The sequence below is a fragment of the Protopterus annectens genome, chromosome 11.part0, assembly GCF_019279795.1.
Source record: "Protopterus annectens isolate FY-2018-M chromosome 11.part0, PAN1.0, whole genome shotgun sequence".
Classification (NCBI taxonomy): domain Eukaryota; kingdom Metazoa; phylum Chordata; order Ceratodontiformes; family Protopteridae; genus Protopterus; species Protopterus annectens.
In genome coordinates this window covers 296714807-296738168 of record NC_056745.1, presented here as the reverse complement: position 1 = coordinate 296738168, position 23362 = coordinate 296714807, and the positions used below count along the sequence as shown (strand labels likewise).

The 23362-nt window shown below is 39.7% G+C and overlaps 1 protein-coding gene across 1 annotated transcript in view; it reads right to left on the bottom strand.

Annotated features, from left to right (window-relative positions):
* The window catches only part of KCNJ8 (potassium inwardly rectifying channel subfamily J member 8), a 100496-nt gene extending 77547 nt beyond the window's left edge, over nucleotides 1–22949 (bottom strand). The window contains exon 1 of the mRNA XM_044087802.1: nucleotides 21783–22949. Within this exon, the coding sequence (XP_043943737.1) occupies nucleotides 21783–22177 (395 nt within the window). The 5' untranslated portion in view covers nucleotides 22178–22949. The remainder of the gene's footprint in view (nucleotides 1–21782) is intronic.
* Nucleotides 22950–23362: the final 413 nt, after the last annotated feature.

Below are 23362 nucleotides of genomic sequence, written 5' to 3'. Positions count from 1 at the left end.
ATTTTGTAACTCCAATCTTACTTTTCTAGAAATCCAGGCTAAATTATTATCGACGTCAATCAACCTCTAATACAAATGTGTATCCAAAAGAGAGCAAATCAGATCAATAAATTGTGTTGCCAAGACACCCCACCAACTATTGATTACAATCCCAGGGACTATCCCCAACAACTTATGGGAAAACTCCAGTACCACTTAATTCCGAAAGAACCTAAATATTTAAACAATATTCCACAAACTAATCATCAAAAGCCAACTATTAATACAAAATATCAGCACCTTGACACAAACCCACCAGCAAAAATCTTCTAGAATAAATCCTGCAAAATGCACAAAAACACCCCCACAACTTTACCACACAGAAATAACCAAAAACCATCCTAGATCCAAAACCTTTTACATAGAAAAACCTACAACCATCTCCACAAAACTTTTCTACTTCAACTCTTTATCCTACCCAATCACACAAATTCTAGCTTAACAACTTCCCTTACAACTTAATGCCTTCAATCCTTTTCTAATCATCCCTCAAATCTTGCTACTCTCAACTTTATCTCATCTATCCAAATTCTACCATCTTTCCTACACCTCAAATCGCCAACTTCCCATATCTACCTAAATTACCTACACCTCACTTACCACATCCGTAATTCCTCAAAAGTAAACATAGCTACCCATCCTATTCCACACAACCTAAAGAGAACCACTTACCCAACTTTCTATCAATACCATAAATGAGGAACTATCCCACTATCGAAAACTTCCAATATATTCTATCCATTGGACATCTGGAAATCTAATACAATACTTTCACCTATCTCCTCAATTATGAAATGCACATTATCAATACTTTCCACTCCACAACTGTCTTTCCTTCGAACTTTTAAACCTTTCAACAAAACTTCTCTGCATCTTCTATATCTAAGCTTACAGTTAATAAACTTCCTCTACTACTAATTACTCATTTCTACAAGCTAACAATGACTTATCACATCGAAATCCACATTTGTACCAAGCCAAAATGTTTAAATCCACCTTAACCTGTTCCAGGGCTCAAAGATCACTTTAACCTTTATTTATGCTTCCACAGGCTATCATGCACCCTTTATATGCAATTACCTACTTAATTTACACCACCTCTGAGACTTCATCCTACCCTAAAACTTTATACTGTACAACCACGTTTCAAACTTAAACCCTTAACAAAACAATAATTGAACAATGGTTTCAAACCGAATAACTCCACCCCAACAATTTACAATGTTGCACTACACTAACCCAACCCCTCACCTCACTTTATCAATGAACCACTCAATTTTCTGACCAACAAACAATAGAAAAAATTGACAACACCTACTCCATTCCAAAATTAACCTTTAATTCAACAAAACTGGGATTATAACAAAACCCTTTCTCCCAACTTGCCGCTTACACTACCACTTATCACCACAACCTACCTCCTACATCTATAATATAAAAAAGCTCACAAAGCTCATCTAACCATCATGTCGAATTCACAGGCTCCTTAACCATCACATCTGATCTATACAACACTCCCATTGATTCAAGCCAGTTCAATCACACTTCCATATCCAAAGGTCCTTATAAGAACACAAACCCTATCTCTCTACAAATCAATAAAAACTCATCTCAAACTGATTATACTTCAAGTCCATTTCAGAGTACTATGATTTACTCTAGAACTAGAAATTTTACCCATACCCTAACAAAGTACATTTAAAAATAAAGCTTTTCTTAAGACTTGCTTTTCTCTCTAATCCAGCAAACATTTATCAGCCAAAACCCTTTTATAGAAATGGTCACTTACAGATACTGTTATCAGAACTCCAAATACATTTGCCAAAAAGGAGACAAAAACAGCTAATACAATTGTGCTGAGCCATAACCCACGAAACTTAGACTCTACATCTAACAATTTCTAAAAAACAATCACCGAAACATAGACACAAATATAATTTCCACTAATAAACCTTAATAACTTTTACTAACAACCTGAAATCCCACCACACAAGTTAATTAAAACTAACCCAACTTGGATCACCTATCACAAAACCTTCTAGCAAACCTGACAATCAGCCCCAAACTCTTAATCATAAACTTTAACACAAATCCAAATAGCTCCCTATATCAACAGAATTGCTAAACACAGCAAACCTACCACAATGCACCACAAAACTTCTGGTCTAGCATTAACAAACTTCTTTATCCAGGCCAATCTATCACACCCAACCCACTAGGCTCTAACCCTGACAATCCCTCACATACTGCTAATGCCTTCAATTCTTTTTTCATTGATGCTATCCAAAATCTTGCTAGCCATCTTTCTCCTGACACCTCAAATCTGCCAACTTCTACCACTATCCTACCTCCACCTTTCCATTTACAACCAGTGTCTACTTCCTTCATCTGTTCCCTTCTCCTAAAATTAAAGCCTACCACACCATCAGCTGACCAACTCCCAGAAGAATTCCTGCAAAGAGGAGCTAAAGCCATAGCTTACCCCATCTCTATTCTGATCAACAGAACCATAAATGAAGGAACTATCCCATCTATCTGGAAAATTTCCCATATCATTCCACTACATAAAGGGGGACACTCCAACGAGTATTCTAACTTCCGTCCAATAGCCTTGCTATCTCCCCTTGCAAAAATAATGGAAAAATGCATCCATAAGCAATTACTTTCACACCTTCTCCACCACAACCTGCTTGCCAACTGTCAACATGGTTTCAGACCTTTCCACAGTACCACCACTGCTCTGCTATCCTTCACAGACAACATTAACAAAAACCGCAACGACAAAAATCTTTCCTCTGCAGTCTTCATTGATTTATCTAAAGCCTTTGACATGGTTAATCACCAACTCCTCCTACACATACTGAAATCCCTCTCATTTGCTCCCCAAGCCAACAATTGGTTTAAATCCTACCTTGAAAACTGTCAACAGGCGGTACTTTGGCAAAATAAACTATCTAATAACCTTCCTATCTCCCTCTGTGTTCCTCAGGGCTCCATTTTAGGTCCACTCCTTTTTTCCATTTATATTAATGACCTTCAAACAGCTATACCACATGCCACCTGCATTCAATATGCAGATGACTCTACTATTATTTGTACAGCCACCTCTGAAACTGAACTTAAATCTCTTACCCAAAAAGCTTTCAATACTGTAGAACAATGGTTTTCAAACCGCTGTCTCCTCCTTAACCCCAAGAAAACTAAATTGTTACTTTTCACTCCAACCCGAAAATCAACTCCCATCCACCTCACACTTTTATCAAATGATGGCTCTATCATTTCTCCCGACCCAACCACTAAACTCTTAGGAATAACAATTGACAGCCACCTCAACTTTGATACCCACATTAACAATACAATAAAATTAGTGAACAAAAAACTGGGATCCATTTACAGAATTAAGCCCCTTCTAACTCCAACAGCTAGGGCTGTTACAGCCAGAACCCACTTAATCTCAACCCTTTTCTATGCCTCCCCTATATATACTAATTTATCTAAAAACAACCTCAACAAACTGGCCACATCCTATAATAATATTGCTAGGTTTGCCACAGGCTCTCCATTCAGAACCCATCACTGTCTGAATCTAAAACAACTAGACTGGCTCAATTTCTACAGCTTTCCATTGTCCACAAGGCCCTGTATAAGCCCACCAACACCCCTATACTCTCTACCATCATTATAATAACAATAAGAACCTACGTTCCTCCAATAAACTGCTGATTAATACTTCAAGATCCAATCACTCAGCAGGTGACTCCCTGTACTCTAACTCTGTAGGAAAACTATGGAATTTACTACCCACTGATCTCACTACACAAATGTCACTGCCACTCTTTAAAAAGAATCTAAAGCTCTTTCTTAAGACACACTGGCTCTGCTCCTATACTAACCCTGACTAACTTTTCTCCTTTCAAATTACAACTACTCTAATACCTAATAATTTCTGACTACCATGTTATTATAAAAATAATGCATGTATACATAGATATTGTATCTCAAATACTATACCCATTGATTATTACTGCTAGTTCTATTCCTTGCTTAGACTAATGTATCTTTTATATATAAAAAAAAAAAAAAAAATTGTAACAACTGCTTTTTTAGTTCTTGTTAAGATTTAACTCCTACTACTTTTTTAAATGTATCTATTCTTTTTGTTTTTTTTTATTGGAGATTTTCTCCCCGGGCCTCTACTGAAAATGGACATGTATCCAGCTAGACTAGCCCGGTCAACAAATGCAGAATAAAATAAAATAAAAATAAAATAAATAAAATAATCTTTTAGTCACCTCAGTTGATAGGAAATATGCACACAAGTTCAAACACATACTTCTTAAAAAAGCAATTCACCTTCCTGAGAAAGGAATATTAGCCCGTCTCCAAGTTCATGCAGTTCATAGTTATATGCAACATGCATGGACATGGATCACAGCAAAGAATAATTTCCATGATTATGAATCACTCAGATGAGCAATTTAAACTACCGATCATCTGAGTGTTTAAACATAGTAAGTAAGTACAGACGGTGCCTTCACCATAACACACAGACACACACACACACACACACACACACACACACACACACACACACACACACACACACACACACACACACACACACTCCTCCACCCCATCCCCAGATATACATAGACAGTGATACAGACAAACAGAGGTGGGCAGTCACTTACACACACACATACGCAGTACAGAAACTTGCAAGCAGCTTCAAAGATCAACAGTTTACCTATAGTGAGTCTTTGCAGGAGAGTAGAAACTGGAACACCTACCAAAAGGCCCAAAGTGTATAGGGAAGAAAGGCAGATTCCACACAGAAGACACTTCAGATGGGAACTAACCTGGAGAAATTTTTTTCTCGTAGCACCAATAACTTTTCATCACTAGTTTTTAGCAAAATAAGCATCCCGGCTATGGATATCAAGATTATTTTCTCAGTTCTGGGGTTGAGAAATGTGGAGAAAACAGTGTAGGAAATCTGTCAAATAAGGGCACCCCCCCTAAAAAACGTACCATATCATGAAATTTGTTAGGCTCCTCTTCATGTAGTGGAGGTGAAATTCCTTGAGCATCAGTTGCCTAAAGCAGGAGATGTTGACAAACATAATGTCAATCAGTGGTTTCCATAGGAAATCAGTGCTGGTGTGATGTCTAAGTGTGCACTCACAGGGACTCCCTTCTTTCAGGAGATTTTTTCTTTCTTTTGTTTGACCACAGAGTTGGTATATACAACTTCAAGGGGTTCAGTGAGGTGCTTGCCCTCCTGCACAAATGTATGGTTAACTTTTTTCTCTTCAGTGTTTTGGGTGATTTTTTTGGCATTTCTGTTGCTTGTAGTTTTGCTGTTCATTGATCCACAGCAGAACCAGTTCATTAGTCACCACATTAGAGTTGTACTAAACCTATAAGAGTGCAGTATAGTGATCACTATGCAGGAAACTTCTTTTTCTTTTTCTCAAAATGTAATATCAGTAATCTTAAAATAATTCTCATTACAAGTACAATGTTTTTTTACTTGGATTCTCCTTTTTAAAAATTGACCTCAGATTTTCAGTAAACCCACAATGAGATTGTGTTTCAATGAATCGTACTGCAACAGAAACCACACAGGTGATTTTTGCATGTCAAATACAGAATTACATTTTGTGAAAACATTGCATTGCAAAATTGTCATAATTCTTGAGGTAGAAAACCTCAAATGACATGTTGGAAATATAGGTTCATAGGTTCATACTAGGCTATCTGCCCAAGGGCATTTATAAGCCTAGCAAGAATGTGCTTGGCTTTCGCCACCCATTTTAAATTTATTTTGCCATGCCCTTTTTCGAGGTTAGTATACTGTGCCTCTGTCTAACAGTGACACAGAAGTGATACCCGGGGTAAACCTATGATCTCCCATCCACTCATCAAGATTCCTCTTGAAGAGAGTCAATGAGGGACTCTGCCTAACCTGGACTGGGATTTTATTCCAGAGTGAAGGGAGCCTCTGGGTTATGAATCTGTCCCTCCAGCATGTCCTATTTATTTCAGTGCTGAGGTTCAAGTCTCGAGCGTAGCTCGATGGGATTTGGATTTTCTGAGGTGCAGCATGTCCATTAATTCCGGGTTGGACATGGCTTTATACATCAGGCACAGATCGCCTCTGAACAGGCAGTATGCCACTGAGTAGAGCTGGAGTTTCTTTAACTGGGCAGCATATGGCATCTGTTTGAGCCCTTTGATCCTCTTGGTTAGGTACTTTTGGGGTCTTTCCAGTTGCTGCAGGTGACTGGTAAGGTACATCCCAAAAGGGGCATTGTACTCAATTATGGGCCTGATGAGGGATGAGTAAAGAGGCACGATGATGTCCCCTGATCTAGATGTGAATCCCTTCATGATTAGGTGGGCTATATAAAATGTTTTTCTAACCACTTTGGCCACGTGGTTGTCAAATGAGAGATTGCTATCAACTTGGGTCCCCAGGTCCATATTTACTTCTTCTGTACTTAATGGATTACCACCTATGTGGTAATTTGTGGGCACTTTGTTTTTGCCAAAGGGGATGACTATACACTTTTTGGCATTTAGCTTGAGGCCATGGCTCTGGCACCAGTTGTCTGTTTCTATGAGGCCCTTTTGGAGGATGCTTGTGTCGACTGGAGAGTCAATTATGGCGCCCAGTTTGCAGTCATCTGCGAACTTGGTCAGCCACAGTCCTTCCGTGTTGGCCTGTACCTCCGAGAAATATATACTGAACAAGAGAGGTCCCAGGACTGAGCCTTGTGGGACACCACTTGTAACTGGTTTGGAGTCTGACATGGCTCCAGCAATTCTAACCATGTGGGTTCTGTCCTTGAGCCAGTTTGCAATCCATCTAGTGACATAGGGGTTTATATTTAAGCTGGTGAGCTTATCTATAATGCCCGAGTGGGGTATTGTATCAAGGCTTTTGCGAGGTCCAGGTTGGCTGTGTGGACCACCTTCCCTTGTCAATGGCCTTGGTGACTGTTTCAAAGAAATCAACCAGGTTTAAGAGGCAGGATCTGCCCTTAACAAAGCCGAACTGGGTAGGATCCAGTGTTTGTAGGTCCCCAATATCTTTATTTATGAGGTCCATGATGATCCTTTCCATAGCTTTGCAGACCAAGCTAGTCAGGCTTATGGGGCGATAGTTTCCAGGATCCGTTGAGGCACCACCTTTATGGAGAGGGACCACTGTTGCTGTACGCCACTCTTTGGGCACATATCCTGTAGTAAGGCTGAGATTGAACAGTAGTTTTATGTTTGGGTTTAGCTGTTCTTGGAGTTCATGTAGGACGTAGCCCAGGACACCATCTGGTCCCATTGATGCTGTGTTTTTTGCTTTGGAGAGGACGGCTCTTACCTTAGCATCTGAGATGTCAGGGGGGCAGCACTCTGCTGGGATAGATATTTGCCCTTTTGGTGGGGAGAAGTTTGCGCTGAACCTGTCAGCTAGGATGTTGGCAATGTCTGTGGGTTCTGTGTATTTTTTGTCATTTTGGACTAATTCTGAGCATATCTGGGAATTACCACCCAGGTTCCTAGCATAACTAAAGAAAGCCTTGTGATTATCCTTAGTGTCCTGTGCAATTTTTCTCTCGAAGCTGGCCTTAGACAATTTTATGTGTGCCCGTAGTTTTTTGCTAATACTGATCAGTGATGCCTTCCCTTTTTGGGATTTTGCTCTATCATTTAGTAGCTTCCTCCTTCTGTTGTATAGTTTGTTTATGGCTGGGGTCCACCAGACAGGACGTCTGCCTTTGGAGGATTGGGTCTTGGTTTTATTTGGGATCGCATGATCCATGCATTCCTGAAGGTGTTCATAAAATGTGTTTATAAAGGATTCTACGGTCTGGGCCGTATTTTTCACAGGCCTGGGGGCTTTGAAGGATTCCACCTCAGTTTTGAGGAGTGTGAAATTTGCTTTAGAGAAGTTTTTCACTGTAGTTTTCTGGGCAGGGGGTGGGGTCGGGATGTGAATATCCAGTGAGATTAGTTTATGGTCTGATCTTACCAGTGAGGGATACACTTCTGGTCTGGAGCATAAAGTCCCCATGTTGGTGATGATCAGGTCCAGTATGTTTTCCCCTCTTGTGGGAGTGGTAACAAGTTGTTCCATAGCATTTGAGTTTATAAATTCTAGGAACCTTTGGGCTAGGGTGTTGGAGCTAGAGTAATGCTCCCAGTCTATGTTTGGGTAGTTGAAGTCGCCCAATATAATGGTGTTTGGAGAGACCTTCATATTTTCCAGTGTTCTCAGGAAGGCCGAGTAGGGTTCTTGTGTTTGGGAGGGTGGTCTGTAGCAGGCTATAAACTGGAAGGCAGTTTTACCCACTATTAGTTGCACATGGATAGTCTCTGATGCTTCGTGCTTTGCCACCAACCTGGAGGTGTGGGTATCTTTGATGAATATCGATACTCCCCCTCCTTTTGTGGTTCGGTCCAAGTTTTGGGGCCAAAAAGCATGGTATGAGGTATAACCTGGTAGTGCTGGGGTGCTCTCGGGAGCCCTGAACCAGGTTTCTGATACCGCACAGATATCAATGTTCTCCATGCTAAGGAGAGTTTTGAGTGCATGCATCTTGAGGTTTAGACTTCTGGCATTGAGTAGCATTACTCTTAGTTTCTTATCCCTTGTGATACCTATGGAGGTGGGTTTGTCTTTTGAGCCTTGCCTAAAAAAGGCACTATGGGGGTAGCAAGAGCCTTTGCCAATATCCGAAAGCCCAGGGGTGACAGGTGCAAGCCGTCCCTAGCGAAGCATCGTGGCTTGTCGAGCATATCATCCCAAGCTGACAGGCATTGGATCCCCTTTGAATGACACCAGTACTTAAGCCAATTGTTGAAATTGATCATCTTGTCTTCATATTGTGGCATCATTCTTGGTGAGGGTAAGATGCTACTCAAGGTCAGGGTCATACCGGCCTGGGCTACATGCTCAGAGAGCTCCTTTATGTCTCTTTTCATGTAGTCCAGGGAGGTACGTCTCAGGTCATTCACACCAGCATGGACAATGACTGAGTCATATTTGTACTTGCCTTGGAGTGACCTGAGTGCTTGTGTTATGTGGCGGATCCTAGCGCCCGACAGGCTGCTCACCGTGACCCTCTCCTTGTTCAGCCTGGTGAGCGGGACGCCAGTGTGCCTGACGATAGAGTCACCTATTACAAGTGTATCAGGTGTGTTGTTTAGTCTTAACGGCTGTGACTGTTTGGCACACTGGCTTTGTGAGATATGTGTTGCACGTGTTTTGTTTTAGGGTAGCGGCTGCTTGGGTGTCTGCTTTGGAGGTCTCTGCTGCTTCGGCAGATCTTTATTTAGAGCCTCCGAGTATGTTTTTGTGTGATTATGTGTTTGGTTTGCTGTCGTGGTAGGTCTATGTGAGACTGAAATTGTAGTGAGTGTGGTTTCCTTCTCCTCCTGACTGGTTATGCCAGTACTGAGTTGAGAGAGCTTAGCCTCCAGTTTGGCTATATGGTTGCATCTCTCACATGTGTTGGAATTTGTTGGGAGGAGGAGAGGGTTGTCTGTGTACATGAGGCAGTTGTAACATTGCCTCAAGATTCCCAGATTCACCCGCTGGACCGGAGAGGAGATTGACAACTAACCTTTGGACATGCTAGAATAATATTGGGAATTCCTTAATAATTGAAAACCAGGGCCAGTGGGGAGTGAGGGTGTAGTGCTTTTAATTTTTATTGCTGACTTATATAATTGCTTTAGTGAGCAAGTGCCAGATAACTTAAGTGCAATGTGTTACAGGTAACTTAAATGAAAAAATGACAAACAGTAACTTTCTTTCAAGTGAAACAAGGAAATAAGTACAGTAAGCAATGCAGATATCCACAGAAGCGCTGAGAAGCTGCGTATTAGGTGGAATTTGCGTTCCAGGGAAATAACAAGCAAACAAACAACAAGCATATAAACAAAGCTAGATTCAGCAGGCCTGGATCTAGTCTATGCTACAGCAAACAAGGTGTACCAATTTCAGTAAGATACAATTCAAATATTCAGGCACTACAAACCTTTAACCAGAAATTCCCAGCTCAGAAGGGCAGAGTCCAGCCTCTTCTCCCACAAGAGTGCAGACCACAAACCTTCTTAATGTAAAATAACTGGCCTGAAGCCCAAGTGCTTAAACCAGAACTAATACACTTTAAGAATAACAGACACTGGGCTCTCAATCAGCAGTTCCCAACTTAGAAGGATGAAAGCTACTTGTCCTGCCACCACAGTGCATGCCACAAACCTTCCTAATGTAAACAACTGGTCTGAAGCCCAAGTGCTTAATCCAAAAGACTTAGAATGATAGCTACACTTTAATCAAGTTACTACCAAGCAGCAATAAATACAATTGAATACTTTAGAGAATGCCTGGATTAGTGCTCAAGTTACACAAACAAAGCTAGATCCAGCAGGCCCGAATCCAGTCTATGCCACAGCAAACAAGGCACACCGACTTCAGTAAGAAGCAGTTCAGATATGCATGCACTATAAGCCTTCAACCAGAAATTCCTAGCTCAGAAGGGCAGAGTCCAGCCTCTCCTCCCACAAGAGTGCAGACCACGAACCCTCTTAATGTAAAATAACTGGCCTGAAAGCCCAAGTGCTTAAACCAGAATTAATACACTTTTAGAATAACAGACACTGAGCCCTCAATCAGCAATTCCCAACCTAGAAGGATGTAAGCTACCTGTTCTGCCACTACAGTGCAGACCACAAACCCTCTCAGTGCAAAACAACTGGTCCGAAGCCCAAGTGTTTAAACCAAAAGGCTTAGAATGAGTGACACCAAGCAGTAATAAATACAATTGAGTACTTTTAATATATGTGACAACAGTGTATTAATAAATATATCCTAGTTATTGCCATTTCATGAAATATGCAATGAAATGTGACGTAAGCAAATTCATTTGAAATGTATTGAAATAATTTACCTCAGTTAAGGCTAACTCATGATGAATGGTGGTGTTCCTCATTTCTAGATCGTAAATTGCCCAGGAATTTGCTGGGAAGGTTGGTCTGCAGTGATGAGATCAGATTAATGGCAGCTGTTTAAGTCAATGAATTTTTTAAATTATAAGGAAGTATTGTAAACTCTTGCTTGAGAAAGCTGCTACTTGAATGCCACCTTGTAGAAGCAGGCGGTAGGAGACTCAATGCCTCCAGTGCCGCTGTCTAAGTTTAATCAGAATGTATGCAATGAGAGATATCTTTTCCATTATTTTCAGGAAAACACAAAACCAGAGATGTGCAAAGTATGAGAATGATAAAAAACAATGTCGGTAGTGATGAGGGTACCATACAGAGTGTATCCCACATCCATAGATGGGCTGGAAACTGTTGGTTCTGATGAAGTCTACATTTTAAAAGGAAGTAGAAGAAAGCTCTTAACCTTGGATATAGTTTATAAAAAATGTGGTTTACCTTGGACTGTGAGTACCATAAACCATGGTTTTACCGTCTAATGGAGTCTATGGCATCCTTGAACAGCATTTGGTTCTAAGTAGTGTGGTTACACTGCTTTTACCTTTTGGATCTGGTGCAGACCTTAAACACTTTCTGCAGATCTGGATGACTACACCCACTGTGAAGGGATCATTTTATGACTTACCCCATTACTCTCCCTCCCTCTCTGTTACCCCAGTGGACCATCTATGGGGTCAACATGCAATGTGCATGTGTGGCATTTCACCCTACCCCTAGCCATGCTTCCAACCTATTCTATCCAATCCTAGACTATGCCTCCCAGTTTGACATCCCCAGCCACCACCAGAGATAATCATAGGGGCACCTACAGGACCAGTTCTCCCCATCCAGGATTGTAACACCCTTCCCTCCCTGCTGCTCTATCAGTTACCTGAGCTAAAAATCAAACGTGGATCACCTGGGCTGTAGTCAGGATGTTATCTCTCTCACCACTGGAGTGGCCTATGACCTGCAGATTTATGGTTAGAAGATTAAGCCCAATTGGAATCTTATGGGTAAAGGCTAAGACGCTGACTTTCATTCTTGGTACATTTCACTGGACACTTCTTGTTACTGAAGACTGAAGAAACTGTTCATATAGAACAGATGCAACAGGCCAACTTTGCTTCTCCAATAGAGGACACTGACAATTTGAAATCAAAGCCTGCTTGTCTTCTTCCTGATCTGCTTTCTGTGATTCCGATTGATGGCAACAGTTCTGCCTTTCGGTGTGGGGCAGTGTAATAAGGATAGATGCACCACCTGTTATCCTGTTGCCTCATTGATGCTGCCTGATAACAATTTTTATTATGATGGAGGCAAAAATTATTTTTCCAAGTAATGATATTAAATAATTAAATCAGAAGATAAATAAAGTGAGACAAATGTTCAGTCAGCAGGCAATATATTCTGTACCTCTTATACCACCAGCACATGATGAACCAGCTTTCTCTTCTTTACCTGCTAATCAGCATGCAGGCAATAGCCTGCTGCATCTGGTGTCCTATTCCTGGAGAGCTGGCTGATGAACACAGAACTGTTGATACTGAGCCCCACTTATGTATTATCAATACACACCTATGCAACTGCAAATGCCTGTGAGCAATAGGTCCCCTAACCTCCCATTCATTTCTTCTCCTATCCTCTCCCCTCCACCCTTCCTCTCGCTCTTGTCTACTTGCCTCTTTTCTTCCTCACGTTATCTCCTTTCCTTTCCTCTCCCCTCCACTCTGTTCATCCACTCCAATCTATTCTTCTTCCCTCTCCTCTTATCTCACCTCTTTTCTCCTCTGCTTGTCTATTATCATCTCCTCCCACCCCTCAGTGCTTTCCTGCTCTCTTATCTCCTCCCCTTATCTCTTCCTTTCTTGTCTCTTATCCTTTCCTTTCCCTTCTACAATTCCCACTTTTGTTATTAACCCACAAAGTCCTTCTCCTAATGTCTCACCCCTGCTTCTTTCTTGCCATCTCCTGTCCTCTCCGCTCTCCTCCTCTCGTCTTCTCTTTCTCACTCCTCTTGTTTCTTATCTCCCTCCTGTCCTTTTTCCTTCATTCTCTCTTCTTTCTCCCTGCCTGTCATATCCCTCCTCTCTCCAATTCACTCTCCCCTCCTTGACACTCTAAGTGATTCACACATAACTGCCCTTCATTTTTGTCTCTCTCATAGCAAAAAAGTATATTAAATACAATAAAGAAAGGCCTACATATATCAAAAAACAACTTAAACAAAAAAAAATAGTCAACCACAAACATACTCATAAAAACACAATAATTTGAGCCTCATAAAAGTAAAACTGGAAGCCAAGCAGCATTAGTACAAGTTAAAATAGAAAAGCATTTATTTAGACTACAATGTTTATCTTACTAAGCACTTACAATAAACCAATAAGAATAATAAGAGACAAACATTTTTAGCCATGTTAACACAGCCGCATGGACTTAAAAGATGAAAGTATATAGGATCATAGGAAGTTACTAGGCTATTGGCCCTGAGGCCCTTACACGCCTAGCCAAGAATTTAGCCCATGCTCTGACAAGTCAGCAAATGAGCAAAAAGTATCCTGGCTAATTCGACACATTGTTCTAACCCTAAAAATAGGGACACTTTTTGGAGTGAATGGAAGCAAAACTCCAACCACACAGACACCATGCAAATTACTTGCACCTAAGAAAGTTAACCAGATTCAGTACTAATAAAACTAAGTCTGACTACTTTATGAATCAACAGAGAATCCAGCTTGGCAATCCGAGCAGTTCTGGAACATTGTTAAAACACTCTCAAAATACAGTGTCTTTAGACCCAGGAATAACACTATAGACTTAACTTTTTCTACAATTAATGACATTCAGCTCAAAATTATTAACTCACAAACTCCCACCTCCATTTTTAACCAAGCTCACCCAGCCATACCTGAGCAACCATTACATACATTTCTCAACTCCAATACCTCACGTTTAAAGACTTTACTAAAAAGCAAATTAAAAAAAATAACCTGACAAAATTCCCTGAAATGCTAAAGCCCACTTCTAGATATTTCATCTACTTCTGCTCAAACTAGGTAAAGATTTGCAAGTAGCATCACTTGCCCACATAGTAACATTTCTCTATCAAGAGAACATCTATTATTTTCAAAATTTCCTCAGTCATTCCAATCCCTAAAGCAACATTTTCCAAAATTCCAGTTGCTAACCTCAACCCTATTTCCAGACTCTTTGAAAAAAAAAAAAAAAAAAAATATATATATATATATATATATATATATATATATATATATAAACACATATGTCAGTTGATTGACAGCTACAACATTCTTACTGAGAAGCAGCATGGCTTCACACCCAGGTATAACACCATGACAACAAATTGTTCCATTACCAATGCAATCTTTAATAACATGGACCAAGACAAATTCACTGGGGCTGTGTTTATTGACCTAAAACAAACACTTAAATGTGTAGATTATGGCATACTGCTGCTAACACTTGTAAAATGTCATTTCTCAGAAGAGGTGCGCTCCTGGTTCAGTGACTACCTCCACAATGCTGACAACCCCAATTCACCACCTAACAACATGTAAGTTCCTCAAGGATCGGCTTTGAGTGTCCTTTTGTTTTCCCTTTTCATAAATGACCTCCCCAGGAACTACCAGGCCAACCATGTTGCTTTATGTGGACACACTGTCATCACTAGATTGTCTAAGTCTCACATGGAGATAACAACTACTTTACAGACTAACTTTATCCTCCTATGGAACTGGATGTGTACCAAGAAACTAACTTTAAATTTTAAACACTAAAATGTACAACTATGTTACTTGGGATCAATATTAGGCTGGCTACCACAGTTCCAATAAAAACACTGAATGCAATTTACACACAACTACCCTTTGTCATGCAACAGGTTGTGTGCAAGCTGCATCTAATGTTTTTACTGGAACTGTAGTAGCCAACCTAATAGTGGCACACCAGAAGTCGAGCAGCTTCAGAAGTTCTGCATATTCCACAGGCATTATCAATTGCATTCCAACAGGCAAGGTACACAGCACTGCAGTAGTCCAAGTAGGAAAGCACTTCTACATTTACTACTGAGAAAAGATTTACCCTGGGACCGGGTAATATTTCTAAGATGAAAATAGGATATCTTTATAAGCAGTGATACCCGAGTCTGAAAATTCAGCTTGTCATTAAGAATTACGCACAGATCACAAACCCCAAAAAATGAGTTCCAACTGATTTCTGACATAGATTACTAAAGCTGGCACCAGTGGAATTGGCATAGATTACCAAACTTGACATGAGTGGAATTACCATAGCTTAAGAAAGGTGACACCAGTGGAACTGTCATAGATTACCAAACCTGACACCAGTGGAATTTCCATAGATTACCAAAGCTGACACCAGTGGCATTACCACAGATTAACAAAATTAACACCAGTGGCATTGCCATAGTTTAACAAAATTAACACCAGTGGCATTGCCATAGATTAACAAAGGGGACGTCATTGGCATTGCCACAGATTAACAAAATTAACATCAGTGGCATTGCCATACATTAACTGAGGTAACTTGACATGAATTAACAAAGGTGACACCAGCTGATTCAGTGATAGAGGAATGGCAACATGTACTAGTAGTGGCTCCTTCCTGATTGGATAGAAGTTCAGTTGATTTGTATGTATCCAGTCAAGAATAGATTTCAAACAGTCTTCTTAAGTGGTAAAATTTGGCACTTGACCCAGAGAGAAGGAAAGTTAAAGATGAGTATCATCAGCATAAGACTGATATGAAATGCCATTCCTTCTAATAATTCCTCTGAGAGGTGATACATACCTGGCAAATAATAAAGTACCTGAGACTGCACCATGTGGTACAATGCTCTTTAAGAGTATGTGTGAATAATGATGAATTTAGAGCAAAAACTATATGTTGCATGTGCCCAAAAAGATTTGATCTAACCTGGTTCAGAAGCATACCAGTGATACCACAGGGTCAATATTAGTTTACCAAAATGCAGTTTCAGCGAACACTTAAACATCGACAGCACTTCAGCAAAAATCATTTCAGTGATTCACTGAATTTACCAAGGGCAAAGAAATAGTTGGCCTACTACTGAACTTTACCCTTTTCTCCATTGTAGAATGATCTTGGACTTGTTATATATAGTTGGGAGGTGTGAGGGGGATGAAACTCCCCACCTGGGTGGGTTTGATTTGCTTACATGTTGGTCTGTTGTGCTGCAGGGCAAGTATTTACTTGCCCTTGGTAAATTCAGTGAATCACTAAAACAATTTTTGTTGATGTGGTCGATGTTTAGGTGTTTGCTGAAATCGCATTTTCGCAAGCTAATATAGAGCCATAGTACAGTACTAGTTCAAGCAGTCAATCAAGATCATATGATTTGCCATATCAAATGTTATAGACAGCTTGAGCATTATCAGGATTTACTATTTTATTTGCCCTCTTTGATATTGTGTGATCATTCACAACTCTTATGATTGCTTTTTACATGCTGTGCCTAGGTCTGTAACTTAACTGACATGGATAAAACAGGTCATAAGATATTAGATAGAAATACAGCTGTGCATGAAACATTTTATAAAGTTACCAATGAAGAGGTGGTTAGAGACAGGGCAATAACTGTCTAGAATAGTCAGCTCTACAGGACTTAATTTTAAGTTATAGCCAGCCTACTTGGGTCATCAATAGTCTTGCCCTCTGACAAAAATGGCCATGAATTGGACAGTGGGTGTCAGAAGTTCCTGTCCTAAGATTTCTATACTTGGCCATAGTATATGGTGGAGTGACTGAAGAAAAGGGAGTCAAAGGTTGAAGAGCAGCAGATAATGGTTCATCCAGGAAACTAGTTGCACCATGTGGGATGGCTTTGGCATAATGGTTAAGGTCACCTCATATACAGAAGGTGTACAGGGTTCGATTCTGACCTTAGATTATTGGCTAGGCTTAATACAGCCTTTCAAGGCAGTTATCCTAGTAACTATAAACCATCAAGTCCCTGGATTCTAAATCAAGCAGGAATTGTCTATGTCTAATGAATTGCTGAACTTATAAGCTGCAGTTAAAAAACTGAGTAAAGATGAAGAACTACATTAAATTCAGGAACTCCTTGGAGAATTTGTAGGTCTTATCTTCTACCCAACCATTAAACTCACCAAGAACGTACCATCTAAATGACTTATGACAAGGAAATCTATGAAATCATGTGAAGAAATCTCCTATGGATGATAGGCCAGGAGAAATTTGTGATTTATTCATGCAGTCAGTGCAAATGAAAAAAAAAAGTTGTCCTCAACAGCATGTAGTTTCAACAGTTTTAAACAAGAGGAAACACACTTGACTACTCCCTCACCTCTTTGCCTAACCAAATTCCCAGTCCTGAGGCTGTGAATAGCTTTAAGACTTAGAAAAATGTAAAAAAAAAACAGGAGCGGGCCTGAATTTTGACTCTACCAGGTTTCCATAATGAAGGTTTTTTTAATGAATATTTAGAATAGTAGAAAGAAAAAATGGGAGAGGAGCAGTTTGAATGCAGATCAGAATCCAGTACAACCAACCCAATGTATGCAGTGAGGCAGATAGTGGGGAAAAGGCTAGATACAAGGAAAGTGTCCATATGAGCATTGCAAGACTTGGAGAAAGCATGTGACATGGTCCGAAAGTTGACATGGCCAATCCTGCAGTAGTTCAATATCCTGGAAATACTGGACGAGTTAGTGTAGGCTATGTAGAAGGACCAATGACACCAGCAGAAATAATGTTTGGTCTCACAGAGGAGTTCCCATTGGGAGTGGTGGTGCTGTTTATACTGGTGCTGGACTACGCCAGCAAACAATTTGGAGGGGGCAGACCAGAAAAACTGCTGGATTCAGACAATGTGACATTACAAGCAGACTCTAAACAGAAATTCAACTAATTACAGGAGGATGGAATGCAAACCTGAAAGCACATGACATGAAACTTAGTACAAACAGCACAGTTGTCATTCATGTCAGCAAATGGGGGAAATCAGAAGAAGCTAAAAACTGAGATATCAGGTAATATAGTAGAACAGGTTAACAGGTTCTTGTATCTGGGATGAGTGGTTGAGAAATGGAAAGTCTGAATGAGGAGTTGAAAACTAGAATAAGAGGGTCTGCAGCCAGCTTGCCCATAGTGTGAGGAATAGTGTGTAACAGAAGAATTCCAAAGAAGATGAAAAGAAAGCTTTGCAAACCAGTAGTATAACCAATACTTCTGTCTGGCACAGAAACCAGGGCAGTGAAGGCAGAGCAGTTGTGGAAGCCAAGGTCGATGGAGATGAAGTGTCTGAGATCTGTGGGACAGATGAAACAATTATGACATCAGAGTAGAAATCAAAGTATTTCTAGTTGTAGGGATGGTCATAGAGAACAGATTACAGTGGTTCAAGCCCATGTTCAGGAAAGCATAATATAATTTGATGATTAAGATTTGTGAGAGACAGGAAAAAGGCTAGAGGAAATAAGGACATTCAACAACGAGATGGATTGTCTGCATGAAAGAGGACCTGCCTCAGGCAAGCACAATTAATGTAAAAGGCTGGAGAGTGGCATTGAATCAAGAGAAATGGAGACAGTTGATGCAATACGCCAACCCCATGTAGGAAATGCCTGTGAGCAATAGGTCCCCTAACCTCCCATTCATTTCTTCTCCTATCCTCTCCCCCTCCACCCTTCCTCTCTCTCTTGTCTACTTGCCTCTTTTCTTCCTCACATTATCTCCTTTCCTCTCCCCTCTCTTGATGATGATGATGAGGTATCCATAATGGACATGAGGTCTATAAAATCAGACATAGTACATGTTTTGTGGACCTCACATTTTATACTACTACTCCGTGGTGGTGGTGCTGCGGTAGCATTGTCGCCTCACAGTAAGACCCTGTCTGGTTCGATTCTCAGCTAGAGCGTCTTCTGCATGGAGACATGTGTGAATGGACGTACCTTCGTTGAAGGTTGTGCGTCAGGCCTAGCAAGCTGGTACGTAAAAATCAACTGCCAATCATTAGTGGACCGGAGTTCCGCTGTAGCGACCCCTAACCGGGAAAAGCCAAAAGACACAAACAAACTCCAAGCCACTTGTGAACAGAAAAAGTCCTGTCCAAAATAAAAGAAACATTAGCATGTACACACACACACACACACACACACACACACACACACACACACACACACACACACACACACACACACTCATTTCTGTTTTATGGAAACATTACTTCTGCTCCAGATACCCTCTTCTCAACAATGTAGCTCCAGTAAAGCTGCCACATTCTGTGCTTCAGGCATGTGACTTGCAGGATGCAGAACATCAGTCTGATTTTAAGCAATTTATCTTTCAATAGGAGATATCAAACATTATGCAAAATCTCACTAATGAAAAGATGCTTAAGCCAGAATTTTAAGAACTGAGCAGAGCTGAAATTGCCTCCTTAACACTTTTCACAAGTAAAACATAATTTCAAAACCTTTCTAATAGCAAACACTACTTGCCTTCACCAATTAATTTCATTTATGTGTCTGTTTTGCAACAATAATCATGATTATGCTGGTAAAAAAAGTTCATTTTATTTATTTAATGTATACTTAATACCGTTAACAGTGCATGTTGCTGTGAAACATTTACTTGTTTGAAAAGTGTTAAGAGCAAACTTATTACATAACTGACCAGCTCTATCAAACCCTTTGTGATACAAATGCAGTGAGAGAGCTGAATTTTATCGCATAGCAGGGGATGGCTAGAGCTCAATTCTGACATCTGTTTTTGACCTCTAATGTGAATGGAGACAGCTTGACTTGAGCAACCTGCATTAACACTGCATTTTACAAAAATTAATAAAATCAGTTTGAAGTTGTTGAAAGAAAAATACTTTGGCATTAACACTTTCAGAGATTCAGCCAATCTACATAAGTTAAAAAGGTGAAGACCAGCTGCGTAGTTCATGTAAGTAGCACTTCCATGAAACATTATGCTGCTTTATTTCTCAGTCTTGAGTAGAATTTAATATATCATGCACAAATTCTTAAAAACTGTAAGATTGTAACAAAAGCACTACGTTACTAAACCTTATTTCCACTACAATTGAGACATAAAGTAAAACATTTTGATTTTTTTTTGTTAACCAGATAAGATCACTACAGGCAAGTATTTTTTTCCAGGGGAGACTCAGGAGCATTGCTTTATTAAATGACTTGCTCAGTCAAACGTTTTTTCTTTTTTAAGGGTAGAATGTGAGAATCAATCATAGGGCTACAGAATGAGAATTATTAACAGTGCATAGCTTCAACCACCTTTGCTAAACAGCCAGGTGTTTCCTTCTGTCTACAAATTCTGCATCAGTCTAAACTGATGTAGTGCTGCTTATAACAGCCACAGCATTTGCATATACTGCCTGGAAAATATCTTTAGCAGAATGCTATAGGTTTTGTAGGATGTTTTGAGGTACAGCTTGAGAGACAATGAACTTAGCACACTGTTGAAAGCTCATTCATTATAATACATTATATTACATTTGAGGTGGGCCACATGAAACATTATATTCCAACAGTCTGTGCTTAGGGATTTTGAAAGTAAGAGAGCTTATAGAGTTATGTACTAAAGTGAAGGCTAAGATCAAAGATGATCTATTTTATTGATAGTTGAAACAAGACATAAAGTAAATGTTACTCTGTGATGGAGGTATGGAGGTGTAACCAAAAGACAAACTGTTGCCTGACACATGATATGTGCAAAATATACACTGCTTTTCAGATGCTGTCCAGATGACAATGCTATGAATAAAAATATGCAGTAACTCAGTGCTGGTATATAATAAGCTTTGAATTGTACATTTTCTAACATCAGAAATTGTTTAGATTTCATATCTAGTAACAAAAATAGGTAATTTATATGAAAAACAAAAGTGTCCAGAGGATCTTACCAGTTGTCAATGATTTATGAATCCATTTAAGGTGCTTTAGCCTTGGAAGGATTCTTAATATCTTATATTTAGGCACAAACTTAGTGACTGATAGTGAGTGGCTCAGAAAAACAAACCAGATAAGAAAGTCTTGTATACTGAGCTACAAATAGTTTATGTAGCTGATATTAGTTGCATCTTACTCATCTTTCCATCCTGTATTCTTCTGGTATATTAATTTAACAAAAAAATAGATGGTTTGAATCTCATTAGCTGTGTTGCATTCTGTGTGATCCTGAGGCAGTCACTTAAATTTTTGAATTTGTAAATCACACCTGTACATGGGACATATGATAATTATGGACCTACCTGGTTAATCTAATTGTCTGGCAGAGTAACACAAAGGATTTTAGTTATGAGCTGCTAACAAGCTTGCATTTGAATCCCTTATTTCTCATATGCCTACTTTGCAAATCTGAACATGTCACAAACCAAACAATGCTGCTAGGGTGACCTTGAAAAGAAAAACACATGCCTTGTGGAGTTACTTGGTTAACAAATAAATAAGTAATACATCTCCCTTTACCTTTTACAACAAATTCACACATCTGTCTCTGTGTAAGACTGACCCTTTTTACCTTAGTGTTTTTCCCTTACAGGCAGTTATATTACAGCTTTTTTTATACAGTGACAAGTTAAACTAAAGAACACTACTCATACCTGACATTTGTCACACATGGCCATACCTGACATTAGTCACACATTAACCATACCTGAAATTAGTCACACATTAACCATACCTGACATTAGTCACACATGGCCATACCTGACATTAGTCACACAAGGAGGTGCAGACTCAGGGCTAAGTTTCACATCTCCACTAGTCACACATGACTGCATGACTTCAGAACTAACTTGCAGATCTCCATGTGCAAAGGCTACTAACCACCATATCATAGCAAAAAGCAGCCAGCTGCAGAGAAAAGACATGGTGAAGATGACAAGGGTGTAACGCCATTTTAGATCCACCAGTGTGGTGAAGATATCCTGAAGGAATCTGCCTTGCTCCCGGATGTTCTTGTGAGACACATTGCAGGCTCCACTTTTGGCAATAAATCGAGCCTTGCGCTGTCGTTCTTGGCAGCGAGGCGTGCGAACACTTTCAGCAGCTATACTTGCCAGAAATAATTCATCAGGTATGATGCTTTTTCTTGCGAGCATATTGACATCATACTATAGAAAAATTATTTTGCGCACTTTTTAATATGGCATCTTCAAATCATGAGCTCAAGAATATAGTCACTTGTGAACTAAAGCTTGGTAAGGATATTTAGAAGGGATGCTGCCTCTTCAGTTAAAGTTTGGATGGTATTTCTCAATGGTCCAGTGAAAAAAACAGTACAGTGAAATTTAAAGCAATCTTAACTAACAGGATCTAATTTCAAAATAATGTTTGCTGATTTCTTTCAGACCTAAGCATTAGGGAATGTTCCACATTGCATCTACATGATGCAATAAACAGATTTTACTTGTATTAGTGAGGTTACATTCAAGTAATTCTCTTGCTTTGGTTCTGTAACTTCTTACTTAGATATGTTTTCAAAAATTCCAAACACAGAAGATGATAGAGAACATTTTTTTCAGAGACCCATAGCATTCCACAGATACCGTATAAGGAAAAAACAATCATAATTCCTAGGCATTAAGTCACCCTTTCTTGGTAAGCATCTGTAAAGAAAGTACAAACTTAATGCAGCCAGACGTACAGCTCCATGTGTAAAATGTCCAAGAGAATTCCTGGCATCACTTGAAAAGTGTAGTTAAACTATGTCTCGTAATACATACAATGAAATGTCATCCTCAGCAGAAGATGCACAGGCAGGTCTTGTTTCTTGTTATCCAGCGCAAAGACTTCACAGCTGCAAGAATAACTTTTCTTCACTGAGCTACTAATGCTTTTTCATGTATGTGTGTGTGTGTGTGTGTGTGTGTGTGTGTGTGTGTGTGTGTGTGTGTGTGTGTGTGTGTGTGTGTGTGTGTGTGTGTGTTTTATCACAGACTTTACCAATCAAATACCAAATGTATTTCACAAGGAACAAGTAACAGATTGCCTATTTTGGTATAGTCCAGTCAACACATGCATAGAAAGTGTCATCTGAAGACATTTCCAGAGCTGAAATGCAGAACTCAGACTGCAAAGTGTGAAGCAAACAACTTGTGATCTCGTTGAAACATCTGAAATATTAATATAAAAAAATTGTAAATAACTTGTATACATTCATTTTATACTAAAAACTACTTCTAACTTTGTTGAACTGCTTAAAGTTATTGTATTTTTTCTTATCTGCCTTTTTTTATACAACTATTCATGCATGGAGCTTTTCTTCTGGGACCACTGATGAAAAG